The sequence below is a fragment of the Mesoplodon mirus genome (genome assembly GCF_964341445.2).
Source record: "Mesoplodon mirus genome assembly, chromosome: 12".
NCBI lineage: Eukaryota > Metazoa > Chordata > Mammalia > Artiodactyla > Ziphiidae > Mesoplodon > Mesoplodon mirus.
In genome coordinates, this window is record NC_138988.1 from 86,007,357 (window position 1) to 86,032,959 (window position 25,603).

Genomic DNA, 25,603 nt, shown 5'->3' on the forward strand with positions numbered 1-25,603 from the left:
ATACAATCAACCAAATATCATTTTCTTAAGTCAGAAAGCTTAAAGAATAAATTATACAAATAGACCAAATCAGTATTCTTTTGTGACTACAAACAAGTTTGGAAATGGCATGTTCCAACTTACCGTCTCTGTGCAGGATGTGAATGCTCCACATAAATCAGAAGCACTCACTGTAAATAACTCCCTCCATTTTACCAAATGGGAAGCAGTAGTTTTGAGCTCCTTGGCTCTTACAAATAGCATTAATATGATATGTACCGACTTCATTTGCTTCTCAAATACTAGGACTCGGTTCAGACTAGTGCTAATTGAACATCCACTGATCCTTTGAAGGATAGACTGACATTTTTACATTTTGCTTTATGATTTAGCAATGATTTAATGAGTATCAAAACACATTTTAAATTCAAGAGAGACTACATTGAGTGAGCATATTAGAATTACTATATGATTCATGCATAAAATCTTTTATTTTTTCTACCCATTTTATAAGAATGCCTATAAAATACAATACATATTAACATATTTCAGTTTCTTCTCTAAAGTCTAGTTAATGATAGGTCATCCATTCTCCTCAAGGTTTTCTAATCCTGAACCTTTAACATATTATAAAAACTCATTCCCTTAGTGTATTTACCAGACACTAATACAGTACTTGCCATATGCCAGGAGCTCCTCGAAAAGCTTACGAACATGAGTTCATTTAATTCTCATATAACAAGCCCATGAGGTAGGTATTATCATTATCCCCATCACCCTAATTTTATAGATAAGGAAAATGAGGCACAGGGAGGTTAAGAAATTTGCCCAAGGTCACACAGCTCATGAGCCGTGATTCAAACCCAGGTAATTGGTCACAGAGTCCTGTATACTTAAACAGTTTGCTAGACTGCCTCTTCCAGGTGATTTTCTTTTCTGCTCAGAATATGACACACAGATATCCAGTCTGATTAGTTTCAGGATCTCTTATGACCTTTCTCAACTTTCATTTTGTTTTCATTGCTCCATGCATTAGCCCACCTTGTCCTCAAGAAATTCAACTTCTTTGCCATACTTCGTTCTTTAGAATTATTATTTTCTCCCCTCTAAAGAAGGACCAGATAATAGTCTTATAAGAGAAATAGATTTTGTGCCAAATATGTCTGACTTACCCCCTATTTCTTTAGGTTGGTTGTTTGTTTTTTTTTTTTGCGGTACGCGGGCCTCTCACTGTTGTGGCCTCTCCCGTTGCTGAGCACAGGCTCCGGACGCGCAGGCTCAGCGGCCATGGCTCATGGGCCCAGTCGCTCCGCAGCATGTGGAATCTTCCCAGACCGGGGCACGAACCCGTGTCCCCTGCATCGGCAGGCGGACTCTCAACCACTGCGCCACCAGGGAAGCCCGGTTGTTTTTTTTTTATTTGACTGTTTGCTTTTGTGTTTGAGCATACTATGATAGATAGAGACCAAGAAGGAGAAACTTTCTTTTAGCTTCGTTACAAGGAGCAAAAAAAATAATAATAGGGCTTCCCTGGTGGTACAGTGGTTGAGAGTCCGCCTGCCGATGCAGGGGACACGGGTTCGTGCCCCGGTCCGGGAAGATCCCACATGCCGCGGAGCGACTGGGCCCATGAGCCATGGCCGCTGAGCCTGCGCGTCCGGAGCCTGTGCTCAGCAACAGGAGAGGCCACAACAGTGAGAGGCCCGCGTACCGCAAAAAATAATAATAATGTGATTTTATTCTCTTCTCCACCATAAGTACTCCTACGTCTATTTTTACTTAGTTCTCAGAAGTTTCATAGAGAAGCTGAGTGTACCTTGACATAGCAACACACATGTGCAATTGCTGTTCATTATATAAGTTTAGGGTCTGTAGGTAGGATGACCCCACATAAGGGCTAAAAAAGCTTCCTACCTAAAGATGGCCAGCACAATATATTGAAAAGGCACACTTACGACATCATAGTGAGCAAAGATTTTCTCAAAGTCCCTCTTTCTTTCTTCAGTGGAACAAGCCTGTATATGGAGAAAGCATTATGTCGATCAGCAGTGTGAAACTTCCGTTGTACAATTCTTCCAGGGTCTTAGACAACTTTTATAAACTTTGAGTCAACAGTTCCTAATCCCTTAATTCTGACACTGAGCCTTATCAGTCTCTAGATAAATTAAAGGCAATACAATTAGATACCTTTCTTCCCTCCCTCTCAAATCTATAGAGCAACATGAATGATACAAATCCACCTAGAGAAATGCCACCACTTACATCCATTTTAAATTGGAGAAGGAAGTTTTCCTGAAGAGCCAGAATCCTAAATGGGGGGGAAAAATCAAAAAACGTTATCCACATGATGATCTATCAGCTCTCAATTACAAGTAGATTTATAACTCTGGTGTGAGGAAAGGGCAGGCAACTTCCAGGTTATTCTGCAGAATAGGGTAGGTGCTTAAAAAATAGGAATTTGTACAATATAAAAACAAATAAAGACGGGAAGGACTTTCACAAGGATTAGTAGTCACCATGGAGAGACATCTAAAAATTCCAGCAAGGTTGCAGGTACACGATCAATATGCAAAATTCAGTTGCATTTCGATAAACTAGTAATGGCCAATCCAAAAAAGAAATTAAGAATACCATTCCATTTACAACATTCCATTACAACATTTTATTCAAAAAGAATAAAATACTTAGGAATAAATATGGCAAAAGAGACCTAAGACTTATAGACTGAAAACTATAAAATGATGTTGAAGAAAAACAAAGAACTAAATAATAGTATTAAGAACATCCTGTGATCATGAGTTAGAAGACTTAATATTTTTAAGATGGCAATTCTCCTCAAATTTATCTACAGATCCAACACAATTCCTATAAAAATCCCAGTTGCCTTTTTTTGCAGAAATTGGTAATATGATACTTGATGATCTGCAATTAATGTGGAAATGCAAGGGATTCAGAAGAGCCATAACACTTTTTAAAAGGGTAAATTATATAGTATATAAATTATACTCAATAAAAAATTATGTATTTCTCTTTCCTGCATAACTACAATTATACTTCAGTGGAATAGAATCAGTTTCAAAAGACTAAAGCATTGGATTTGTGTTGAATTTATAATCATGGGTATATAGAGAGAAAGGCAGAAAAAAATATACAACAATTTGGAAAGTTTTACTCCTTTGGATGCCCAGGGTAGAGAGAATTAAGTTGAGCCAAATAGAGGGTAGAATATCCTGAGACCCTGCAAGGAATACTGTCCTCATCTCTTTGCTGGCACCAAGCAGTCTAAAGTATGTTGCCAGTCAGAGGACATATACTCAAGAGGTGATTGTATAGGAGTAATAGGGCTACATTTCACAACTGGGGGTAGAGAAAGAAGATTTCCATGTGTAAATGTTGTAAGACCTTTTTGTCATTGAATTAGTTTCTTATTGCTGCTATAACAAATTAACACAAACTTAGTGGCTTAAAACAACACAAATTAATATCTTGTAGTACTGGAACTCAGAGGTCTGAAATGGATTTCACTGGTGTTTCAAGGTGTTGACAGGGCTGTATTCCTTATGGAGGCTCTAGGGGAGAATCTGTTTCCCTGCCCTTTTCAGCTTCTAGAAGCTGCCTGCATTCTTTGGCTTATGGCCCCTTCCTCTACTTCAAAGCCAGAAATATAACATCTTCAAATTTCTCTGTGATTCTGATCTTCTGCCTCCTCCTTCCATGTCTCAGGGACCCTTGTTATCACACTGCACCTACCCACGTACTCCAGAATGATCTCTTTATTTGAAGGTTTTTAATTAGCAACCTTAATTCTATCTGCAAACTTAGTTACCTTTGCCATATAACATAAAATATTCACTGGTCCTGGGAATTAGGACATGAACGTCTTTGTTCTGCTTACCCCAATTGTCATTTTCAAATTCCATAGCAAATTGGTTTTAAAATAATGTAGTAACTGTCTTATTGCTTTGCATCTCTGCTCAATGCCACTTAACCCTCTCTTCAGTCCAGAAATATTCATTGAATCCTCCCATGTACATAACACTCCATTGTGTGAGAAGCTATTCAGGAGATTACGGCATAGTCCCTACCAGCTAGGTAGGACTATAGTAGAGGGTGTTTGTAAATCTGCAGGGGGGCTGTTTGTTCATCACAGGGATGGAATGGCCATGACCAGTGCTCTGCTTCACTGTCCAGTGTACAATTGCCATCCAGCCTGACCGTGAGGAACCTGGTATTATAGTTGCTCCCTCTAAGGCTTCTATTCATGTATTCTTTTTTTTTTAACATCTTTATTAGAGTATAATTGCTTTACAATGTTGTGTCAGTTTCTGCTTTATAACAAAGTGAATCAGTTATACATATACATATGTCCCCATATCTCTTCCCTCTTGCATCTCTCTCCCTCCCACCCTCCCTATCACACCACTCTAGGTGGTCACAAAGCACCGAGCTGATCTCCCTGTGCTATGTGGCTGCTTCCCACACATTTGGTAGTATATATAAGTCCATGCCACTCTCTCACTTTGTCCCAGCTTACCCTTCCCCCTTCCCGTGTCCTCAAGTCCATTCTCTACATCTGCATTCCTGTCCCGCCCCAGGTTCTTCAGAACCATTTTTTTTTTTAGATTCCATATGTATGTGTTAGCATATGGTATTTACTTTTCTCTTTCTCACTTACTTCACTCTGTATGACAGTATCTAGGTCCATCCACCTCACTACAAATAACTCAGTTTCATTCCTTTTTATGGCTGAGTAATATTCCATTGTATATATGTGCCACATCTTCTTTATCCATTCATCTGTCGATGGACACGTAGGTTGCTTCCATGTCCTGGCTATTGTAAATAGAGCTGCAATGAACAGTTTGGTACATGACTCTTTTTGAATTATGGTTTTCTCAGAGTATATGCCCAGTAGTGGGATTGCTGGGTCATGTGGTAGTTCTATTTTTAGTTTTTTAAGGAACCTCCATACTGTTCTCCATAGTGTCTGTATCAATTTACATTCCCACCAACAGTGCAAGAGGGTTCCCTTTTCTCCACACCCTCTCTAGCATTTATTGTTTGTAGATGTTTTGATGATGGCCATTCTGACCGGTGTGGGTTGATATCTCATTGTAGTTTTGATTTGCATTTCTCTAATGATTAATGATGTTGAGCATTCTTTCATGTGTTTGTTGGCAATCTGTATATCTTCTTCAGAGAAATGTCTATTTAGGTCTTCTGCCCATTTTTGCATTGGGTTGTTTGTTTTTTTGATATTGAGCTGCATGAGTTGCTTGTATATTTTGGAGATTAATCCTTTGTCCATTGATTCGTTTGCAAATATTTTCTCCCATTCTGAGGGTTGTCTTTTAATCTTGTTTATGGTTTCCTTTGCTGTGAAAAAGCTTTTACGTTTCATTAGGTCCCATTTGTTTATTTTTGTTTTTATTTCCATTTCTCTAGGAGGTGGGTCAAAAAGGATCTTGCTGTGATTTATGTCATGGAGTGTTCTCCCTATGTTTTCCTCTAAGAGTTTGATGGTGTCTGGCCTTATATTTAGGTCTTTAATCCATTTTGAGTTTATTTTTGTGTATGGTGTTAGGGAGTGTTCTAATTTCATTCTTTTATATGTAGCTGTCCAGTTTTCCCAGCACCACTTATTGAGGAGACTGTCTTCTCTCCATTGTATCCTTGTCTCCTTTGTCATAGATTAGTTGACCATAGGTGCATGGGTTTATCTCTGGGCTTTCTATCCTGTTCCATTGATCTAGATTTCTGTTTCTGTGCCAGTACCATATTGTCTTGATAACTGTAGCTTTGTAGTATAGTCTGAAGTCAGGGAGTCTGATTCTTCCAGCTCCATTTTTTTCCCTCAAGACCACTTTGGCTATTCAGGGTCTTTTGTGTCTCCATACAAATTTTAAGATTTTTTGTTTTATTCTGTAAAAAATGCCATTGGTAATTTGATAGGGATTGCACTGAATCTGTAGATTGCTTTGGGTAATATAGTCATTTTCATGATATTGATTCTTCCAATCCAAGAACATGGTATATCTCTCCATCTGTTTGTATCATCTTTAATTTCTTTCATCAGTGTCTTCTAGTTTTCCGCATACAGGTCTTTTGTCTCCCTAGGTAGGTTTATTCCTAGGTATTTTACTCTTTTTGTTGCAGTGGTAAATGGGAGTGTTTCCTTAATTTCTATTTCAGATTTTTCATCGTTAGTGTATAGGGATGCAAGAGATTTCAGTGCATTAATTTTGTATCCTGCAACTTTACCAAATTCATTGATTAGGTCTAGTAGTTTTCTGGTGGCATCTTTAGGATTCTCTATGTATAGTATCATGTCATCTGCAAACAGTGACAGCTTTACTTCTTCTTTTCCAATTTGGATTCCTTTTGTTTCTTTTCCTTCTCTGATTGCCGTGGCTTAAACTTCCATAACTATGTTGAACAGTAGTGTTGAGAGTGGGCAACCTTGTCTTGTTCCTGATCTTAGTGGAAATGGTTTCAGCTTTTCACCATTGAGGACGATGTTGGCTGTGCGTTTGTCATATATGGCCTTTATTATGTTGAGGAAAGTTCCCTCTATGCCTACTCTCTGGAGGGTTTTTTTATCATAAATGGGTGTTGAATTTTGTTGAAAGCTTTCTCTGCATCTATTGAGATGATCATATGGTTTTTCTCCTTCAGTTTTTTAATATGGTGTATCACGTTGATTGATTTGTGTATATTGAAGAATCCTTGCATTCCTGGGATAAACCGCACTTGATCATAGTTTATGATCCTTTTAATGTGCTGTTGGATTCTCTTTGCTAGTGTTTTGTTGAGGATTTTTGCATCTATGTTCATCAGTGATATTGGCCTGTAGTTTTCTTTCTTTGTGACATCTTTGTCTGGTTTTGGTATCAGAGTGATGGTGGCCTCGTAGATGAGTTTGGGAGTGTTCCTCCCTTATCCATGTATTCTTGATCCAATGATTTCAACTCTCTATCTGCTCAGAATCTCTTTTTACCTTTTTGTGGACAATCAGAGGTTGTTTTGGGGTCAGCTAGACTTGACAGAAACACGCTGACATCATCATGTGTCACAATACGAGCCTCACAGACAGCACTTTTGCAGATACTGGACCACTACTGCTGTCATCCTCCCCTCTTCCACTTCTAACCTGCAGACACTTGGTGCCCCACGGAGGATACACCAACAGTCAGAGACCACAGGGTGCAGCTATGAGTCTGATTCTGTTGTTCTCTGTCCTGAACTAACGATTCAGTATTCTCAGAACCAGTGAATGAGATTCAGGACTTTTTTTTGTTTTGGGACACTTATGTAGGACCATGAATGTCAGGCCTTTGAGGGCAGGGCTGGCCCATTTATAAAATATTTTGAAAATGTTGTGCATTGTGCTTTTCTGGGGAGAAGTGCTTTTATGATCTTCACAAAGATATCTGTCACCCCTAAAGATTCATCTATTCTTTAAGACTTCAGGTGAGACTTTATCTCTGCCTTTCAAAAAGAAGTGTATGGTGTCAGTAAACCCCTAGGAACATGTTTCTGAATCTATTACACCATTTTCACACTACTCACCCTGCCAAGTCATTAAGATCCAACCGGCCATCATTATTTTTGTCAAAGATCTTCATCTGGAATGCAGAAGGGGAAAGGAGTGTAAGAAATACTTGCAATGGGAATTTATTTTGAAAGTCATTAAAGTGCTTTTCTGTTTTGCTCTTCTGGTTATATATTTGTCTAAATTGGCTGAGATTGACTCATATCATAGAGTACTCTCTATAGAGTCTAGAAGAAATAGTTTTCCATGAAGGCAAAAGTAGCTGAGGAGGATATGATGTAGGAGAAAGGCTGCCTTGTGTAGACCTCAGAGGATTGTAGGAAGGAAAAGAGAGAGAGAAGCAGAGATGGCAGAGTAAAGTAGATGTGTGACCTAGCTCTGCTGGAAGGGGATCTGGAGGGAGAGGAGAACTAGCTAAGGAAGGACAACATTGAGCGGACGGAGTTGCTGGGGCTTAGCTTTCCTGGGACCCTCTGAGCACCCAAGGGTTTGGAGGCTGAGTCAAGGACCAGTGGACCTTCCATGGGGCCAGCTGAGTATGAGGTGATGCTGGAACAGAGGATGGGGGTGGATCACTGAGTCAGCAAGCTGGAAGGAGGATATGGCAGAGAATTAGTGGTCTGCATCCAGCAAGAGTTAGATGATGGCTTCAACCATGAATGTCAGCCAAGTAGCAGCAACTGTGTGGTCAACAGGCATCACCATGGAAACCAGAGCATTGTGCCTTGGGACCTCTCCTCCCCTTCATCATGAGGTCCTATAAGCTGCTTTTTCTCTCCTTACCCAGCTTGATGACATTTTTAGAGAAGGGTCTGGGTTGGATCCAGAGGACTGAGAAATCTAAGAGACTGAGTTTTCCTTTACAGAGACTTAGCCTTATTCAAAGAGGCTGTTTGAATTTATTAGATCAGGCTAAATTTGTTTTTTTCCCACATCTTTTTTGGAGTGTAATTGCTTTACAATGGTGTGTTAGTTTCTGCTTTATAACAAAGTGAATCAGCTATACATATACATATATCCCCATATCTCCTCCCTCTTGCATAGATCAAAGTTTTAAACAAGATATAAGAGGTTCGTTCTTAGAAAGCTAGATTATCATGAGTTTTAAGCAAATAGTAGCTCAGCTTGAAAGACATGGGCCCATCTTCATTGATGTGCAAACTTACACAGCAAGTGTAAGGGGGAAAGCCCTTTGCTCAAAATTGGCTCAAGGAAGAACTGAACACTAATGTGTAAATTATGCTTCTGCCCATCAGAAAATTGGTTATGTGGTTCACTTAAGAATCAGAATCAGAAAAAAAAATCACTTGCTTAATTTTACTACCCCTGTGTGTGTACACATGGGGGTGATTAATACACATATTTCCCTGTGTCTACTCTTCTAGTTGACTGGGACATCTTTGACTACAAGAAATATGCATAACTAGGGAAGCTTGAGACATGCCTATTGCACCAGACCAGGAATCAGACCTCTTGTCACATTAGTAAAGTCATATGATCTCTTTGGGTGCAGCTTCTTCAGCTATAACTGTGCCCATGATTTTAACTTTCCTTATCAGAAGAGCCCTATTTTCAAATGAAATTCTGCATGGTGCTTGAATGTATAAAACAAAGAAATGGAGCTGTACAAGTAGTGGGTGGAAGTGGGCTGGAGCTTCGTCCTCTAGATTCCCTCTCAATCCTGAAGTGTTGCCTCTGAACCCAAGGGTTTCTTGGAACCCAACAGTCCAATAACCACTGATCAAATTAGGGCCCAGAGTGCATCCAGCTCTGAAAATTAATGATTTCATGACTTTGTCAAAGCAGTTGAAAGGGAGTAAGATTGATGCTGAGCACTTTTCCTGGTAAAGTCAGCAAACAGAGTCCTTCAGAGCAGGTTCCAGTGTGGCTAATGGGAGGACTGAGTTCTTGGGAAGACTGGGTTCTTAGGTATCCCGGGACCTCAGTGGCACCAGCCCTTGCACTTCACCCCTGAGTAATTGATGGTCAGCATCTCCTCACAGGATGCTCTATGACGACTGAACGGTGGTGTTCAGAACACCCAAATTACACGCACCACAGCACTGTTTCATATGCAGGTTCACTGCAACCGCCACAAGGGTATCTTCCACCAGAAGCCATCGGTAGAGTAGTAACTGGTTGCTAATCCAGGTATATGAATTGACAAGGATCTTCTTCCTCCCAAAACTTGATTATGAAAAAGAAAAAGCCTCAGAAGATGACTGGTTTCTAAGAGGGAGGGAAGAGTAGGCTCCTAATAGTTCATGATCTCAGTAACTGAGGAAGTTGTTTGTAAACAGGTCTGTACTAACTCACGGAAGTTACTAATGACCTTGGATGAATTTTGAATGTTTGGCAATTTGGGGTGGGTATAATGGCTTCTTAATTTTTAAAACTCTAATAGTGACCATTTGTAGAGCAGCCAAAACCTTGTATGTTATTTCATTTAATCATCACCACATTCTCAGAAGGTAAGAAATAGCTGCATGTCACACATGCAAGAAACTGGAATGTAGAAAGATTGATTTGTCTAAGAAAGTAGCAAGATTTGAATCTAAGCATATCTGTCACCAGAGCTCTAGACCTCTTCCCATAAACCAGGCTCTTAGCTTTATAGAGTCTGGGTAGCTTATGGTTAATGTAGTTTGCTTCACTGTTGGCTATGAAATAAAACATCTGGTGCTATAGATTATGCCAGAGATGTGGTGTTTACCTTTTCTAATTGCCCCTCTTTCTCTGGGAAAGCAAAAAAAGATTCTATTTATGTGAGTTTCCCTCTGACCTTAGTGGTCACGTGCTCGTGGCACAGGTCCCTCCTGGAGGGCTATGGTGATTCACGGTGCTGGCGGTGGGGACAAGATTCCATTCTGAAGGGCTGATTGTTGAAAGGTTGTGAAGGGCCCTTAACCACTGTTCTCACTTCTGCCACTGCCTTTTCCAAGATTGAACATCCACACATTTTTGAGTACTAAGTACATGAAAGGTTCTATAAAGTCTCCTGGAAATGGAACACAATGACTTACTGACAAACTCTGTAAAATTCTGTAGACCTATGGTTCCCCTCAAGAGACCCCTCAGAGACTATAGATCTACGCAGAATTCTCCTTAGATTGAATAATAGGTTTATCTTAATTTTTAGATTCCTTAAAGATGCCATGGTGATTGTGAAATGTAAATTCATTTAAAACCATTACTGGGTTAATATCGGGTTGGCCAAAAAGTTCATTCAGGTTTTTCCATAACATCTTACAGAAAAACCTGAACGAACTTTTTGGCCAATCCAAATAGTAACTTCTTACCAGAAACAGTAGATCCAAAGTATGACTGTTGTCATGTGGTGGGAGAGGCAGTCCGTGCATTTTTTAAACAATTGCTAATTGATAATTTGAGATGCAGTGCAAGGTCAAAATTATGCAGATAGTTCAGCAGAGTGAAGAGTACAAAGTATAAGTCCTTCCTGTCCCTGTTGTAAAGGTAACTACCATTCACAGGACTGTGTATCCTTCCAGAAACTTTTTAAACATTTTAATATGTCCATCTTTATTTTTTTGGGCAAATAGGACCACATTCTATGTATTATTTTCCAACTTGCTTTTTTTCATTAAGCAGTATTCTTAGAAATCACTCCTTATCGGTTATCATTTTTTTTTTTTTTTACTTAAAAAGAGTTCCTCATTCTTAAAAAGTCTGGAAATTCTTGCCATACACAAGCTCAAAAAGGATTTAGAGGGCCCACCCCCCATATTACTGAATCAGCAATTGTATGTTGAATAATTACCATGTGTCTAACAACATGTGAGGCACTGTGAGAGATTCTCAAAAATCATTAAGGTGGTACAGGCTTTTAGGAGCTTACGATGTAATTGGAGGGGCAAAAATGAATATCTGAAATAAGAGTCAACATTATCTCCATGACCACTGAGTCAAAGAAACAGAACAATGTGTTAGAATATTGAAGAACACTGAGAGAGGAGATGGGACTTCAGATAAATCTTGAAGGAGGGGCAACTTGAAAGGTATAGTTCACATTCACTGGGGTGAGGAAGATCACCAATGGAACAGGACTGTGGGGGAAGGTCAGAATGTCAGTTTTGGACATGCTAAGTTTGAGAGGCTTATTGGGCATCCAAGTGGAGACACACATCCAAGTATATGCAGGCAGCTCAGAGAAGTGCTCTGAGTCAGAGATATAAATTGGAGGCAGTCACCTTTAGTTAGTATTTAAAACCATCAGACTGGTTGAGATCAACGGTAGAGTGAGGGTGGACATGCAATAGAAGAGATTTCAAGACAGCCTGGTGGCGGAGGGGAGGATAAATTGGGAGATTGGGAGTGACATATACACACTACTATAAAAAAAATAGATAACTAATAAGAACCTACTATATAGCACAGGGAACTCTACTCAATACTCTGTAATGGCCCATATGGGAAAAGAATCTAAAAAAAGAGTGGATATATGTATATGTACAACTGATTCACTTTGTACACCTGAAACTAACACAGCATTGTAAATCAACTAGACTCCAATAAAAATTAAATTTAAAAAAAAAGAAAAAGCACAGACATGTCTCAGATTGGCCTGGACCAGAGACCTAGGGGGAAGGAAGCAGCTAGGAAGTCAGGTGCTTTAATCCAGGCATGAAGGATGAGAGCTGGGACCAGAGTAGAGGATGGGGGTATTCTCTTTGCCTGCCACATTCTCAGATTTTAATTTATTGTTTTACAGTAGTTCAAGTTCCATGCTCTAATTAGGTACATGAGCTTAATATCTCCCACATGTATTAGCTTACATTTTACAAAGCTCAGTATTACCAAATAATATTATATTCAGACAGCTAATCTTTCCCCCTGCCAGGTGTTGGCAGCATCTCTTAATTAGATATCATGATTGGATTTTGTTAATAGTTTCCTTCCTTGTACAGAACATTAATTACGAGTTTAGATGAGACAAGGTCTGCAGACCTCAACTTTTCTCTTCTGATTGGATGTTCTGCCTTGACTTGTTGATTGTTACATTTCAGACAGCTTTCAAGTGTGCCAATCCTTATTTGGGTCAATTTGAATTCATTAGTAGGTTACATCTCTTAAGTAAAGTATTTGATGCTAAACCTCAGAACCAAATCTTTAATGCAGTGTTGCTGTGACTGTGTCCATTGCTCATTAAAAAGCCATTAAAGCAGCAGTAAAGTGATTTCACACTTGGTGTACCACTTAGAGCTCAGATCCTAGAAGCTTTTTTTTTCAGAATGTTGAGTTTCTAAAAGTCAGTATACCCAAAAGTCTCTAAGGAAATGTAGAGTCTTAAAAAAAAAAAAACTGTAGTCCAGTTCCCATATCCGTTCATTGGAAAAGTATAAGTCGCCTTTACAATTTAAGAAAGAAAAATGAAATAGATGGGCCAAAATCTCATTAAACTCATTTAGTCTTCAGGGCAAACTCAGATCCTTGGGTGGAAACTCTTTCACTAGATTCCTCAACACTTACCTATCACCCCAGCACATAAAGAACCAGTGAGGGGCTACCTGGAGTTTAATTGATCATGGGCCTTCATGGGACAATTTAGAGCAAAAATGAATACTTAACAGCAGCACACATGAGCAGAAGACCCCCAGGGTTTTAGCAATGAAACAGACACATATAACAGGAGAAACAGGACAGTCTTGGTCAACTGTCATTTCTCAACCTCTAGATACTCAAAAGTTGGCTAAAACCACTCAGATTCCCCTCAGCTACTTCACAGGACTCTAAGCTTCTGGATCCAAGCTCAAAGCCATTAAAGGTGTACATTGCCATTTCTTTCTTCATTTCATAGGTTTTCTTCAGCTCAGGGCATTCTGTTGTAAGAGCTGCCAGCCTGAGGTCTCTTAAATGTAAACCGTAGAGCTGTGAAGAAAAGTGCTCTGGGCAACTAGGGCTGCGGGGCTGATGCGTGATGTGCAGAATCTTTCAGCCCAGTACTGACTTTCTAAGCAGTCTACACTTCTCCTCCCTGCCTTCTCCTGCCCCTTATAATGGGATGTTTGACTGAGGTGACCCCTGGGGGTTTATGCAACCACACTTCACTCTTCTCTTTCTCCCTTACCCAGTTTAATCAGTGTTCCTCTTTTCTCCAGAACAATTTTGTGGAACCCTTTCTTTTTTCTTTCATTAATTTGTGTCCTTTTTGGTGTTTAAGAAGTTGTCAATTCTTAGGAGTATTTAGGGACTTCGTGAGGAGAAAAATCTATTTTTCTGGGTAATAAATTCTCTTGTGGCTGTCAGAGCTCCTATATTATCTTATCTTTAAAAATACTAAGGGGGGCTTCCCTGGTGGCACGGTGGTTGAGAGTCCGCCTGCCGATGCAGGGGACACGAACCCGGTCCGGGAAGATCCCACATGCTGCAGAGCGGCTGTGCCCGTGAGCCATGGCCGCTGAGCCTGCGCGTCCAGAGCCTGTGCTCCGCAACGGGAAAGGCCACAACAGTGAGAGGCCCGAGTACTGCCAAAAAAGAAAAAATAAATAAAAATACTAAGGGAATCCTAATCTCCTAACATGGCTTTGTCCTCACCTTGCTCTTCACTTTATTCATAGGCATTTGTATCTCTTCTTGATCCCTCATAGAGCTCAGCCCTCCCTCGTTTGAAAGTTTTCATTTTAATAATTTGACATTTAGACTTTCAGATGTGAATGTTATGGTTTGAATGCAGTTTGAAGATGGATTTGGGTCTGAATTTCCACTCCGTCCTTTTCATCTCTGACCTGTAATCCTCAGTTTTTTCATTTACAAAATAGAGGTTTAAAAATACTTATTTCATAAGGTTCATGTGAGAATCATAGATGTTTGAAAAGTGCTTCACACAGGGCCCAGCACAGAAGGAACTCTCAATTATTAGGATTAAAATATTTAATACTAGAACAAACACTGGCTACGTTTCAATGAAAATAAAGTACTGTGTGTACTCTGTTAAGAAGACATCTTTAAAAAAACTTAACTTTCTTTTCACCTACCTCTTTTTTTTGATTGAAGTATAGTTGATTTACAATGTTTCAGGTATACAGCAAAGTGATTCAGTCACACATATACGTGTGTGTGTATGTATCTATTTTTCAGATTCTTTCCCGTTACAGGTTATTACAAGGTATTAAATATAGTTCCCTGTGCTATGCAGTAGGTCCTTGTTGTTTATCTATTTTATATATAGTGGTGTGTATCTGTTGATCCCAATTCCGAATTTATCCCTCTCCTGGCATCTCCCCTTTGTCCACCTACCTCTTCTTGTCCTGCCTTTGCTGAAGCACTAGAATTGCTGCTTCATTGCAGTCCATCTTATTTTTTAAAAAATCCAGAAAACTTTTCAAGAATCTTTTAATTGGATCTCAAGGTGAAATTGCTGTATTTAAGGGCTGAAGGGAAAATTGAACTCAATTCCTACCTATGGGTCGATACTGTAGGGCAGTGATACACACAGTGGGGATGAAAGGGAGGGACCAGAGGGAATGTTTGCTCCCTTTCCCGTTCTTACCAAATTTCCTCCCAGTTGGAAGACTCCATAAGGTCAGAGGCCGTATCTTCCTTGGTAGGTTCTCCCTAAATATTTGTTGAAGGAATGAACCCATATCTTTGTATGAGCTAGTTTACCAGAGCACATTCTAACCTGAGAGAGCAGCATTAAGAGAGTGGGGGTTTAGTGAGGGAGGGGATATTCTCGGTCACTTTGAGACCCTACCTCTCAGCCCAGAAAAACCATCTCAGGCCCAACTTAAGAAAAGGATCAGGGCTTCCCTGGTGGCGCAGTGGTTGAGAGTCCGCCTGCCGGTGCAGGGAATACGGGTTCGTGCCCCGGTCCGGGAAGATCCCACATGCCGCGGAGCGGCTGGGCCCGTGAGCCATGGCCGCTGAGCCTGCGCGTCCGGAGCCTGTGCTCCGCAACGGGAGAGGCCACAACAGTGAGAGGCCCGCGTACGACAAAAAAAAAAAAAAAAAAAAAAAAGAAAAGGATCAGAGTGACGTGACTTGTGAATCCACAGGGGCATATACAAGGCTCGCCCTGCTCTGACTGTCCCTTCTCGATTGGCTCTGCTTTGTCTCCATGCCTCCAGCTCTAGCCCTCAGTCCTGTCCCTCCTACCTCCCGTCGTCAGCGCGGGGCTCCCACCTCCCAGTCTGTCTCTGTCCCCTGGGCTCAGCACGGCTCCTACCCACTGCCTGGTTGGGATCCTTCTGGGTCACTCTTTGTGATGAAGGACCCCAGTGAGAGACATAAGGAGGGAGCTCAGCACTTCCAGGCTCCCTTTCTGGTTCTGCCCTGGAGGGTCTGGTTTTAAACAAGGAAAGAGAAAAAGGAGAATTTCGGAACATGAAGCACTGCTTGAGGAAAGCTGGGTCTGTGCAAAATGCTGCGATGTGCAATATGCAGGATGCGAGGCACCCCAAGAGGGATGAGAGTCCTGATGGAGCTGGAGGGTCCCAAGGAGCACAGACAAGGGAGGCAGGAGGGTCCCAAGGGCACATTTTACTCATATTGTTAGGGTTTATTCATAGCTTTTTATGAGGTAATAACTGGAAATTCAGTTCAGACAATTCGCATTAAGTAGCCCACTGTGTGCCAGGCTCCCTGGGAGGGCTGAGAACACAAAGATAAGATGACACCTTGCCCTTGAGGAATCACAGCCTAGTGGAGTACAAGATCCATAAACAGTGGCAGTGTCATCCTTGACTCCCAGCTGCTTCATCAGGAAATCCTACTGATTCCGTCTTCAGACAGATCTAGTTCTCATCTCTTCTGCTACCCGACCCTGGTCCAAGCTGCCATCCTCTCTCACCTGAATAGAGCAATGGCCTCTTAACAGGTCTTCCTGATTCCCTCCTTGCCCATTTCGGGCTCTTCTCAACACAGCAGCCAGATCATGGCATCCTCTGCTTCAAATCCTCCAGTGGCTCTCCATCTCCCTCCAACTAAAACCCCAAGTTCTCACAATGGCCCCAAAAGCCCAACCTGGTCTGGCCTACATCTCATCCTTGCTTAGTCTGCTCCGCCCACACTGGTCTCTTCCTGTTCCTGGAAATCCCAGGCACACGCCTGACCCAGGGACTCTGCTTGCTGCACCTTTGGTCCTTTCTCATGTTGCATCTTCTTGAAGGGCCTCCCCTGACCACCCTATTGAAAATTACACCTCCCCAAGCTCCCATCCTAGCTGCCCTGCTCGCACTGCCTGGTCTACTTTTCAGTTTTTTCCATAACACTATTACCCTCTATCATGCAATGTAATTTATTAGTTACTGTGTTTATTGTTAGTGTCAGTCTCTCCTTTGTCTATTTCACTCACTGCTGAATCCTTGATGACTAGAATAGTGCCTGAGGCATAGCAGATATTTAAGGAATATTTGTGGAATGGATGACTATGATGTTAAGACAGTGAAATACACAAGATACTACAGGGGCACAGAGGAGAGGCACTTGGATCCACTATAGAAGAAGGTTATGGAAGATCTTCTAGGGCAAGATGATGTCTAACTAAATCTTGAAGGATGAGCAAGAACCAGGTGGAGAAAAGTAAGGAAAAAATAGCCAAGCTATGTTAAAAAGTCAGAAAGCAGTGGCTTAGTATTCTAGTTGGAGGTGCAGGGAAGCCCCTCAGAGTCAAAGGTATTCAAAGAAATACTGGAAACATGCTGGAGATTCTAAATGCAAGCATTTCATTGTGTAGGGCCAGTTTTATACATTAATAAAATCAAGATAACAACAGCCAGTGCTAACATTGTTAAATCAATGTTGAAAAAAATGCCCAACGGGAAGAATAATCTCCTTGTTATTCTCTCCCCCAGGCAGTTTCAGTCTAATTTCCTTTTTCAGATTATTCATTATATTAGAGGGTTTCACTGGAACTTAGGTCAAAAGGAAACTAGAGATATCCCTGTAGCTGGGAACCTGCTTCCTGCTTCTCAGGGATTTCCCACGTCACTCTTTAGTGCTAAGTACCTGTTTACTCAGGATTTCAAACAGCAGTTTTGCATGCTATTACAACAAGTCAACATAGTAGAAAGCCAGATAATTTCCTTGATTGAGATCCTGGCCTGGGGTGTGACTCTGTCCTTGGCATCAGCTTTGCTCCTGTCCAGGCCATTTACAAGGTATCATGGTCAAGAGCACGTTCTTCCTTCCCGGGGCTGATGCCCTTGGCTGGAAGCAGCATTCGGAGTAGTCAGAGTACAGAGTGAGAGCCAGGAAGATGCAGGGTTGAAAGCCAGGAGAGCCCAACTTCCAGTTTAACTGGTGCCTTAGGCTAGGCAACTTAACACTTCCCAGTTAATCTGATTATTAGTCTAGGGATTCAACTTGGTGGTGACTTAGTCACTTACCCTTTCCAAGCCTCAATCATCAGATATACAAAGTAGCAGGAACAATGCCAGTGCTATAAAGGAGTTGTTAGAATTAATACAGTATTCGGAAACATCAATTAAAGGCCTAAATAGATGAACCTAGTGGTACACATTTTAACAGGGATCCATAAAACTCTTCTCAGTGATATGCTTCCGTGGCTGTTCACCAGCAGGTTCAGTAAGATGCGTCTACTCAAGAACTCTTTCTATAATAAGTGTAGCAATTGCACAAGTAATTAAACCTTTACCAGCAATTTCCTTGCTTGTTAATTAAGAAACCTACAGAGTTTGATTGGAATGAAGCACACATCTGGGGATGGGAAGGGGCTCGGGGGGAGATAAATGGTAGAGAAGCCAGAGCCAATTCAATACAGATTGTTGATTAGCACTGGGAGAAAAGCATCAAGTTAGGAACTGAAACAGAATGTGAGGATGAGTTCACCAAAGGCAGCTTCTCCTACTTCACCATTTTCCAGGGAGCTTTGACGCTGAAATAGTCCTGGGGTCATATGATGGCATGAGGGGCAAGTGAAATAATGACAACAAGGACCACAGCAGCCACTACAGGAAGAGCAAACATGTACTGAACACGTATTATTTCCTTGATGCTCTGCAAAGTGCGTCATATGCATCCACTCACTTGCCCTCGCAGTAACTAGATACTATTAATCTCCACTTTTCAGATGAAGTAAATAAAGTTGAGAGGCTGGACAGTTTCTCAAGGCCATGGCTAAAGATGGCAGAGGTGGGACACACATCTCCCATCTACCTGATTCCCAATTGCTCTAAATCAACTTGCTAAATGAGTAGAATCATCCACTGTGCCAGACAATGTTTCTGGGCCCTGAGGAGGCAGCAGAGAAGCTGTCCTCTTGGAGATCGCGTTGCTCAGTTACTCACCATGGTGCCAGTATATTCTTCCAGCTTAGCCTCAGAAATGGCCTTTCTGTGGTGGTGGAAGAGGTCTCGGAGGAAGTTCTGTGACATCAAGAGAAGAGCTGCATTTTATCTAGTGAGCAAATAAACCTAAAAATCTCAAGAGGCTGTATTTTAAGAATTGTGGTTCGTTTGTTTTAGGAAGGAACTGAAATGCTTTTAGCAAGCAATAAATCCAACATACAGTTTTAAACCTTCTAAACATGAATCAGTTTTTTTAAGTAACAAATTCATATCCATGTTTCTTGGAAACACAGAAATCAAGCTCATGATACACATATGTCAAATTCCCAGTGATGAGCAAGCCAACCCTTCACCCAGACACAGCTCCTGGCAACACTTACACAAAGCTCAGCAGCTGATATAAACCCACTGCTGTCAGCATCATATTTGCGCCAAATCTGAAATACACAAAAGCCATTAATCCGTTTACCCTCAAATAATTTGGGGTCAACTTATGCTGCTGCCTACTATGGTTCAGCATCTGATAATAGTACTTAACTGGGTGCGACTAAGACTTGGCATGGAGAATTTTAGGCTTTCTTTGGTGACAGCTATTGTTTGGGCAGAACTCACTAGAAATGACTCACTGCATTCACTTAGAGCCACTTAGGAGGACCACAGTGCACTCACTGAAAGGGAGCTATGGAAAGTTCAAAATGGAAAGATATCAAGGGATGGCCTTCAGTGGGAGGCAATATGGCAAACTAAGAAATCTTCTTTGCACTAAATTCCTAAAAATGCAGAGTACTCTAAAAAACAACTCTTTAAATTCATAGGTCAGCTGGGAAGAAAGTGAGGGGACTTCTAAGAGGTCTGACATGATAGGAAAGCACAAAATGCATGACAGAAACCAAAGTCTATCCCAGGTACATCGACTGATCTCTGATAACTTAGCCTGTAGCTTTATCAGGAAACTGCACACAAGGTAGACAGGAGACAAATCCTGGGGCCACCCAAGGTGGGAAGTCAAACTGAGGCACCTACATAAGACTAAAACCCCGAACAGCAATAACCTTAATGCAAAGGTGAACTTCCCTAAAATAAATTGCACGGCAGAAAGGGCCCCTAAGGAATCTTGCCTTTGTGGTCTTGGCTCCAGGTAAAGGGAATAAAACATCTCTGATACTTTCCAGTAGCAAGCCAACCCTTTCATTGGTTTAAGGACAGCAATCATGGGACTTCCCTGGCAGTCCAGTGGTTAAGACTCTGCGCTTCCAATGCAGGTGGCTCGGGTTCGATATGTGGTCAGGGAACTAAGATCCCACATGCTGTGCAGTGTGGCCAAAAAACCCCACAAAAAACAGCATTCATCCAGCTGAAGATACAGTTACTTAAACTGGAAGACAGAACAGCTGAATATTTTTAAGGAAACATTGAACTGCTTTCTTTAGTAAATGGTGTGATTTTGACCAGCTCTGATTTTTCCACATCCAAGCCTCACAAGTTAACAAGTTCCCTAACTCCCATACAGAATGAAAAAGCAGCATTAAGTATTTTTTTAATTGACAGATGTTTCATTGATGTGGAATGGGTTACCTGAGTCATCAACAGCAGGGACCTTAATTCTAGATCACAACTAGGGTCCTGCCTGAATATCCTGCAGGGATAGTAGGAGATGGTGATATTTAGTGAGAAGTGTTCAGAAACATTGCCCCTTTCAGTCCCTGTCACCAACGTTTCTGCCTGAATCTAACCAGGCTTAGAAAATCAACTGGTTAAATGTGATTTATATCCTAACTTTAATGGTGTGACTATACCAGAACTAAGAATGAGAATTTCAAATAACAAAAACATTTTTACCTGCTTTTTTATGCTGTTCTCCAAACATTTTCCATCTAAATTATCTTACAGTTTTACTGCAACTGAGCTATTGGTGGGCCAAAGATCTTTATGTGAGTACTATATATGCCTGTCTTTAAAGAATGAAAGCAAAATAAAGAGGTTTCCAGGCAAACAAAAACAGAATTTATTACCAACAGACTCTTGGTAAAGGATATACTCCAGGAAGGAAGAACACAAAGGAGGAAAATCTAAGATGAAGAAGGAATGATGTACAAACACAATGGGAAACATGTGGGCAAATGGAAACATATCTTGTTAGTGTAAAATTTGTGGGATTAAAGAAAACAAGATAGAACTAATATTCTGGACAATAATGGCAAGTGAGCTGATAGTTAAAGTGTCTTAAGGTCCTGTAGTTCAGGGGGAATATAAAGACATTAGGTAGGTTTTCTTAAAATATATAGGAGAGTACATAGGTTATAACAAATTTAATTTTAAAAAAAGGAATTCAAGAATCCAACATGGTTTTTTTAATCGGGTAGAGAAAGCACTTCTTTACAGAAGAAACTGACAAACTAGAAAGGAGGGAGGAAAAGTGGAGAAAGTTTTTTTTTTTTTTTTAAAAGATGGAAATGGCATTATGGAACCTTTCTTTTTCCCATTTCTCAAGATTATTCAAGCCTACACAGGCATAACAATTTAATACTTTCTGCTGATTATAAAAGCAAATCATATTTATTTAAGAAATTACTGAAATGAAAAACACTACAATCTTCTGAAATTCCTACCCCAAGATAGTCACTTGTCATTTCTATGTGTTTCCTTTTCATTGTGTTTCTATTATATATGTGACAAAATGAAGGGGAAGTCATATGGCCTACACACTTGGGTAGTCTATTATTTTCATTTAAAATTTTCTGTGAGCATTCTTAAACACAACTAAAATTATTTTGAAAATGTCATTTAAAATAATCTGTAAATAATAGAATAATGATTCTACACAATTGGAAAATACAGAAGTACAGAGAACATAAAGATTATCCAAAATCTTACCCCTAAAAAAACCCAATATTTATCTACTGTGTATTTACCCGTTGTCTTACTTACGTGGGTGTTAGGGTAAATCATTTTTAAGCAAAGTTAAGATCATAACGCATATACAATTTTGTTTCTTAACACCATAATGCATTTCCTTCTTGTCATTAGATAGTCTTTGAAAACTTGATTTTCAGTGATGCATAAAGTTCCACCATGGGGTTTTCCTCTCATGAATCTCCAGGGCCTAGAACAGTTTCTGGCATACTGCAGGGGCACATAAGTGTTTGTGGAATGAATGAATTGTATGAATGTATCATAATTTACCTAATTTTTCTTTCATTGTTAAGCATTTATGTTATTTTCAGTTTTTATACTAAGTAACAGAATTATTTAATGTACTTCATTGTGTAGAAAACTTGTCTGCATCTCTGATTATATCCTTAACATAGATGCTTGGAGAAGTAGAATTATTGAGTCAAAAGGTAAAGTTTTTTTTGTTTTTTTTTTTCTTGATTTTTTGCGGTACGCGGGCCTCTCACTGTTGTGGCCTCTCCCGTCACGGAGCACAGGCTCTGGACGCGCAGGCTCAGCAGCCATGGCTCACGGGCCCAGCCGCTCCGCGGCATGTGGGATCTTCCTGGACCGGGGCACGAACCCGTGTCCCCTGCATCGGCAGGCGGACTCTCAACCACTGCGCCACCAGGGAAGCCCAAAGGGTAAAGATTTTTTAAAATTAACTCTGGATTATGAAATTTTAAAGAATCCTGATTACATTTTTGCAAAATCGCTTTCCATAAAATTATCCCAGTGTGCGTGCCTACCAGGAGAGCATGAGCAGCAGTCTCAGTGCTTGCTTGCCAGTGCTGTATCTTTTTATTGATCCTCTTAAAATCTTTACCACTTTGGAAAAGTTAGTTGTTTCTAATTTGCATTTCTTTGGTTACTGTTATATATCAATTGTCTATTCATATTTCTTCTGTGAATTGTCTATGCAAGTGCTTGCTCCATTTCTCATAACTTCCACTTGGCCAGAAGATAAATAAAGTAGTGCACAAGGGTGCGAAGTTATTATCTCCTAAGTGGGGACCTGGTAAGTCTTTCAGGAATGAGGCCCTGGGTGCAGGAGCTGTCTTGAATCTGCCATTCTGGCCTTGAAGACACCCTGCTCTGCCTTCCCTGGTCTTTTTTCACCCACAGACAGTAACACCTAGAGGCTGAAAGAGGAGATAAGAGGAGCCATTGATTCTGCCTTCTGTTTTTATTCTGGCACAATGATTGCAAAGAGATGCCTGCTGGCTGGATCAGCCCTCTAATAAGTTATATTTTGACCATACTGTGCCTTCAAAACTAGAATTAGTTGCCAACATTTAAGAATAAGTAGTTTCGGGCTTCCATGGTGGCGCAGTGGTTGAGAGTCCGCCTGCCGATGCAGGGGACACGGGTTCGTGCCCCGGTCCAGGAAGATCCCACATGCCGCGGAGTGGCTGGGCCCATGAGCCATGCCTGCTGAGCCTGCGCGTCCAGAGCCTGTGCTCCGCAATGGGAGAGGCCACAACAGTGAGAGGCCTGCGTACCGCAAAAAAAAAAAAAAAAAAAAAAAAGTAGTTTCCCATAGATCTAGTCTAGGTGCCTAGGCTGCATTCTCAGAAAGCAGCAGTTGGCTGGAGCTCACAGGACTCTGGGCTCTTGATGGGCATGTGCTATCCAGGCTCCACGGCCCCCACCCTACCCTCCCATTACATGCCTCAGGTACCTGCCAGGCCCCTCGTCTAAGCCTTCCTCTAGCCCAGGGTGAGGAGTTTGTCACCTCAGGGGCAGCCCGGGTCAGCACACTGAGAGAGCACATTGGGGCTTGGGGCCAAAGTCCAGGCTCGACACAAGGGCTTCTTTGCTTGGTCTTATCCTCTGTGGGCAGCTCTCCCTTGGGGACCGGGCAGGAGTGGTGGCAGCCACAGCAGGTGGCTGGAATCCTGGCCTCACCCTCCATAAAGACACAACCAAACGCTTACCCGCATAAACTCCACACTGCTATCCAAGGGGGTTTCCCGGCGAAAGAGCAGAAGAAAGTTTTCATCCTCGGACAAGAACATGCAGGCAAGCTAAAGGAAAAGGGAGAAATAGCAGCTGGTGACACTGGCCAGTGCTACGTGGGTAAAAGGCATCAAGGAACTTGTTAGAGGGCAGAAGGGCTTGGATCTCTCAGGGTGGAGAGCCCAACACGTAGTTCCGTGCCCTTGATTGTCATTTTGGATTCATTGATTCTTTCAAGAAGTATTGCACCCTTCTAGGTATGAAACACTATGAGTATCTGTCTTCCATGAGCTTACAATCCAAAATAATAATAATCTTTATTATTATTTAATAATAAATGTGTTAGTGCTTAAAATGTTCCAGACCTCATTCTGAGAGGCTCCAATTTTATATTAAGAACTCTATAATTATAGTAGAGAAGAAAAATACCCAATAATTTTTATATGTGCCATGAATTGTTCTAAATGCTTATATATGCTAACTCATTTAATCCTAACAACCTATAGGGTGCATAATACATCATCATTATTATTTATTAGTTAAGGAAACTGGGCTACACAGAGATAAGGAACTTGCCATCATTATGTAGTTAGTAAGTGGTGGAGTCAGGACTTCAACTAAGCTCACACTTTTAACCCCTATGCTGTGCTGGTGAGATGCTGTGTATACAGATCACTTCGGTGCCGTACACAAAATCAGGAATGATTGCTGTCTGGCTTGATTCTTGAGTTGGCTATGGTTTATATTCTTTTATATTATTAGCATCTATATGATACTTTAAAAGTTGGTTCACTTGTGGTAAATTTAACCATCCAGCTGTCTATATGAGCACCAGTTCTACTGATTGACTTCCCTTGCTCCCATGAACAAAGGTAACATGTTCTTCCCCTATGTGATGGTAACACTTGTTTCAGCTCATAGGCATGTTTGGCTGGGTTCTTTGCCAAACCTATGGTATTTCAGTGTATACTGTCTTCTTTCTGAATTGTCCCCCATAAACAATGGCCATTTCTTCTATAACCATAGTTCTCCCAGCATCTTGTTCAGTGCTACAGAGGAAGTCCAGAGCAAATGCTTCTGCTAGGTTGTAGGAATGCTTAGCCCACACTCCCATTCATATTCTCTAGTTCGATGTAGGTCAGCTCAAGGGCACATTGTGTTAATAACAGCTGTCATATATTGGATACCTACTACATGGCAGGCACCGGCAATGTACTTTTCATTTATCATCTCATTAAATTCTCACACCAATCCTTCAGGTAAATATAAGTATTGTCATTTTAATACTAATGGGAGGCAGCGCAATGCAGTATGTGGTTGGCTTTAGTGTGGATCCAAATTCCTTCTCTGTATTCACCTATTATTTGATCTTGGACAATTTAATTGATACCTCTGTGCCTCAATTTCCTCATTTGTAAAACAGAGATAATAATATTTATATCCTGGTGCTTATGTGAAGAATAAAAGTCAGGTGAGGCAATATTTATAAACTGTTTAGCAAAGTCCCTGGTACCTATTAAAAATTTAGTCAGTGGTAACTGCTCTGTGGATGAAGATGATGAACTTGAGGCTCAGAGAGATGAAGTCACTTGGCCAAGGTTTCATATTTCACCTGTTGACTTTGTGTTTTTCCTACCCACCACACAAGGTGAGCTGAGAACTGCTCTTCAGGACTAAGTGTGTTTTCGCATGGGGTGACACAGGCTAAGAAACCAAATTAAAATGTAATTCACCAGCCCTAAGTCTTTAGAACACACTCTGTCTTCAGTTTGACCAGGGTGGCACAGAGGAGCCCTGGACAAATCAAGTACACAGATCATCCCCAAGCTTCACTTTGGCTCTTAGAAGTGACTCCTTTCCCAATTTGTTTTGTGCTAATATATCTAAAATGTGTGCAGGTGAGCTGATTTTATGTCAC

At 41.0% G+C, this 25,603-nt stretch overlaps 2 protein-coding genes across 10 annotated transcripts in view; one reads left to right on the forward strand and one right to left on the reverse strand.

Annotated features, from left to right (window-relative positions):
* SLC17A1 (solute carrier family 17 member 1) overlaps window positions 1-25,603 on the forward strand; it is a 228,744-nt gene that overhangs the window by 160,745 nt on the left and 42,396 nt on the right. The gene's annotated exons all lie outside the window — the stretch shown is intronic.
* The window catches only part of SCGN (secretagogin, EF-hand calcium binding protein), a 40,702-nt gene that overhangs the window by 8,590 nt on the left and 6,509 nt on the right, over window positions 1-25,603 (reverse strand). Inside the window, exons 4-9 of the mRNA XM_082637643.1 lie at window positions 23,664-23,753; window positions 19,176-19,232; window positions 18,796-18,873; window positions 7,549-7,604; window positions 2,242-2,287; window positions 1,935-1,994 (exon numbers count right to left, since the gene is read on the reverse strand). Coding sequence (XP_082493769.1) covers window positions 1,935-1,994; window positions 2,242-2,287; window positions 7,549-7,604; window positions 18,796-18,873; window positions 19,176-19,232; window positions 23,664-23,753 — 387 coding nt within the window. The remainder of the gene's footprint in view (window positions 1-1,934; window positions 1,995-2,241; window positions 2,288-7,548; window positions 7,605-18,795; window positions 18,874-19,175; window positions 19,233-23,663; window positions 23,754-25,603) is intronic.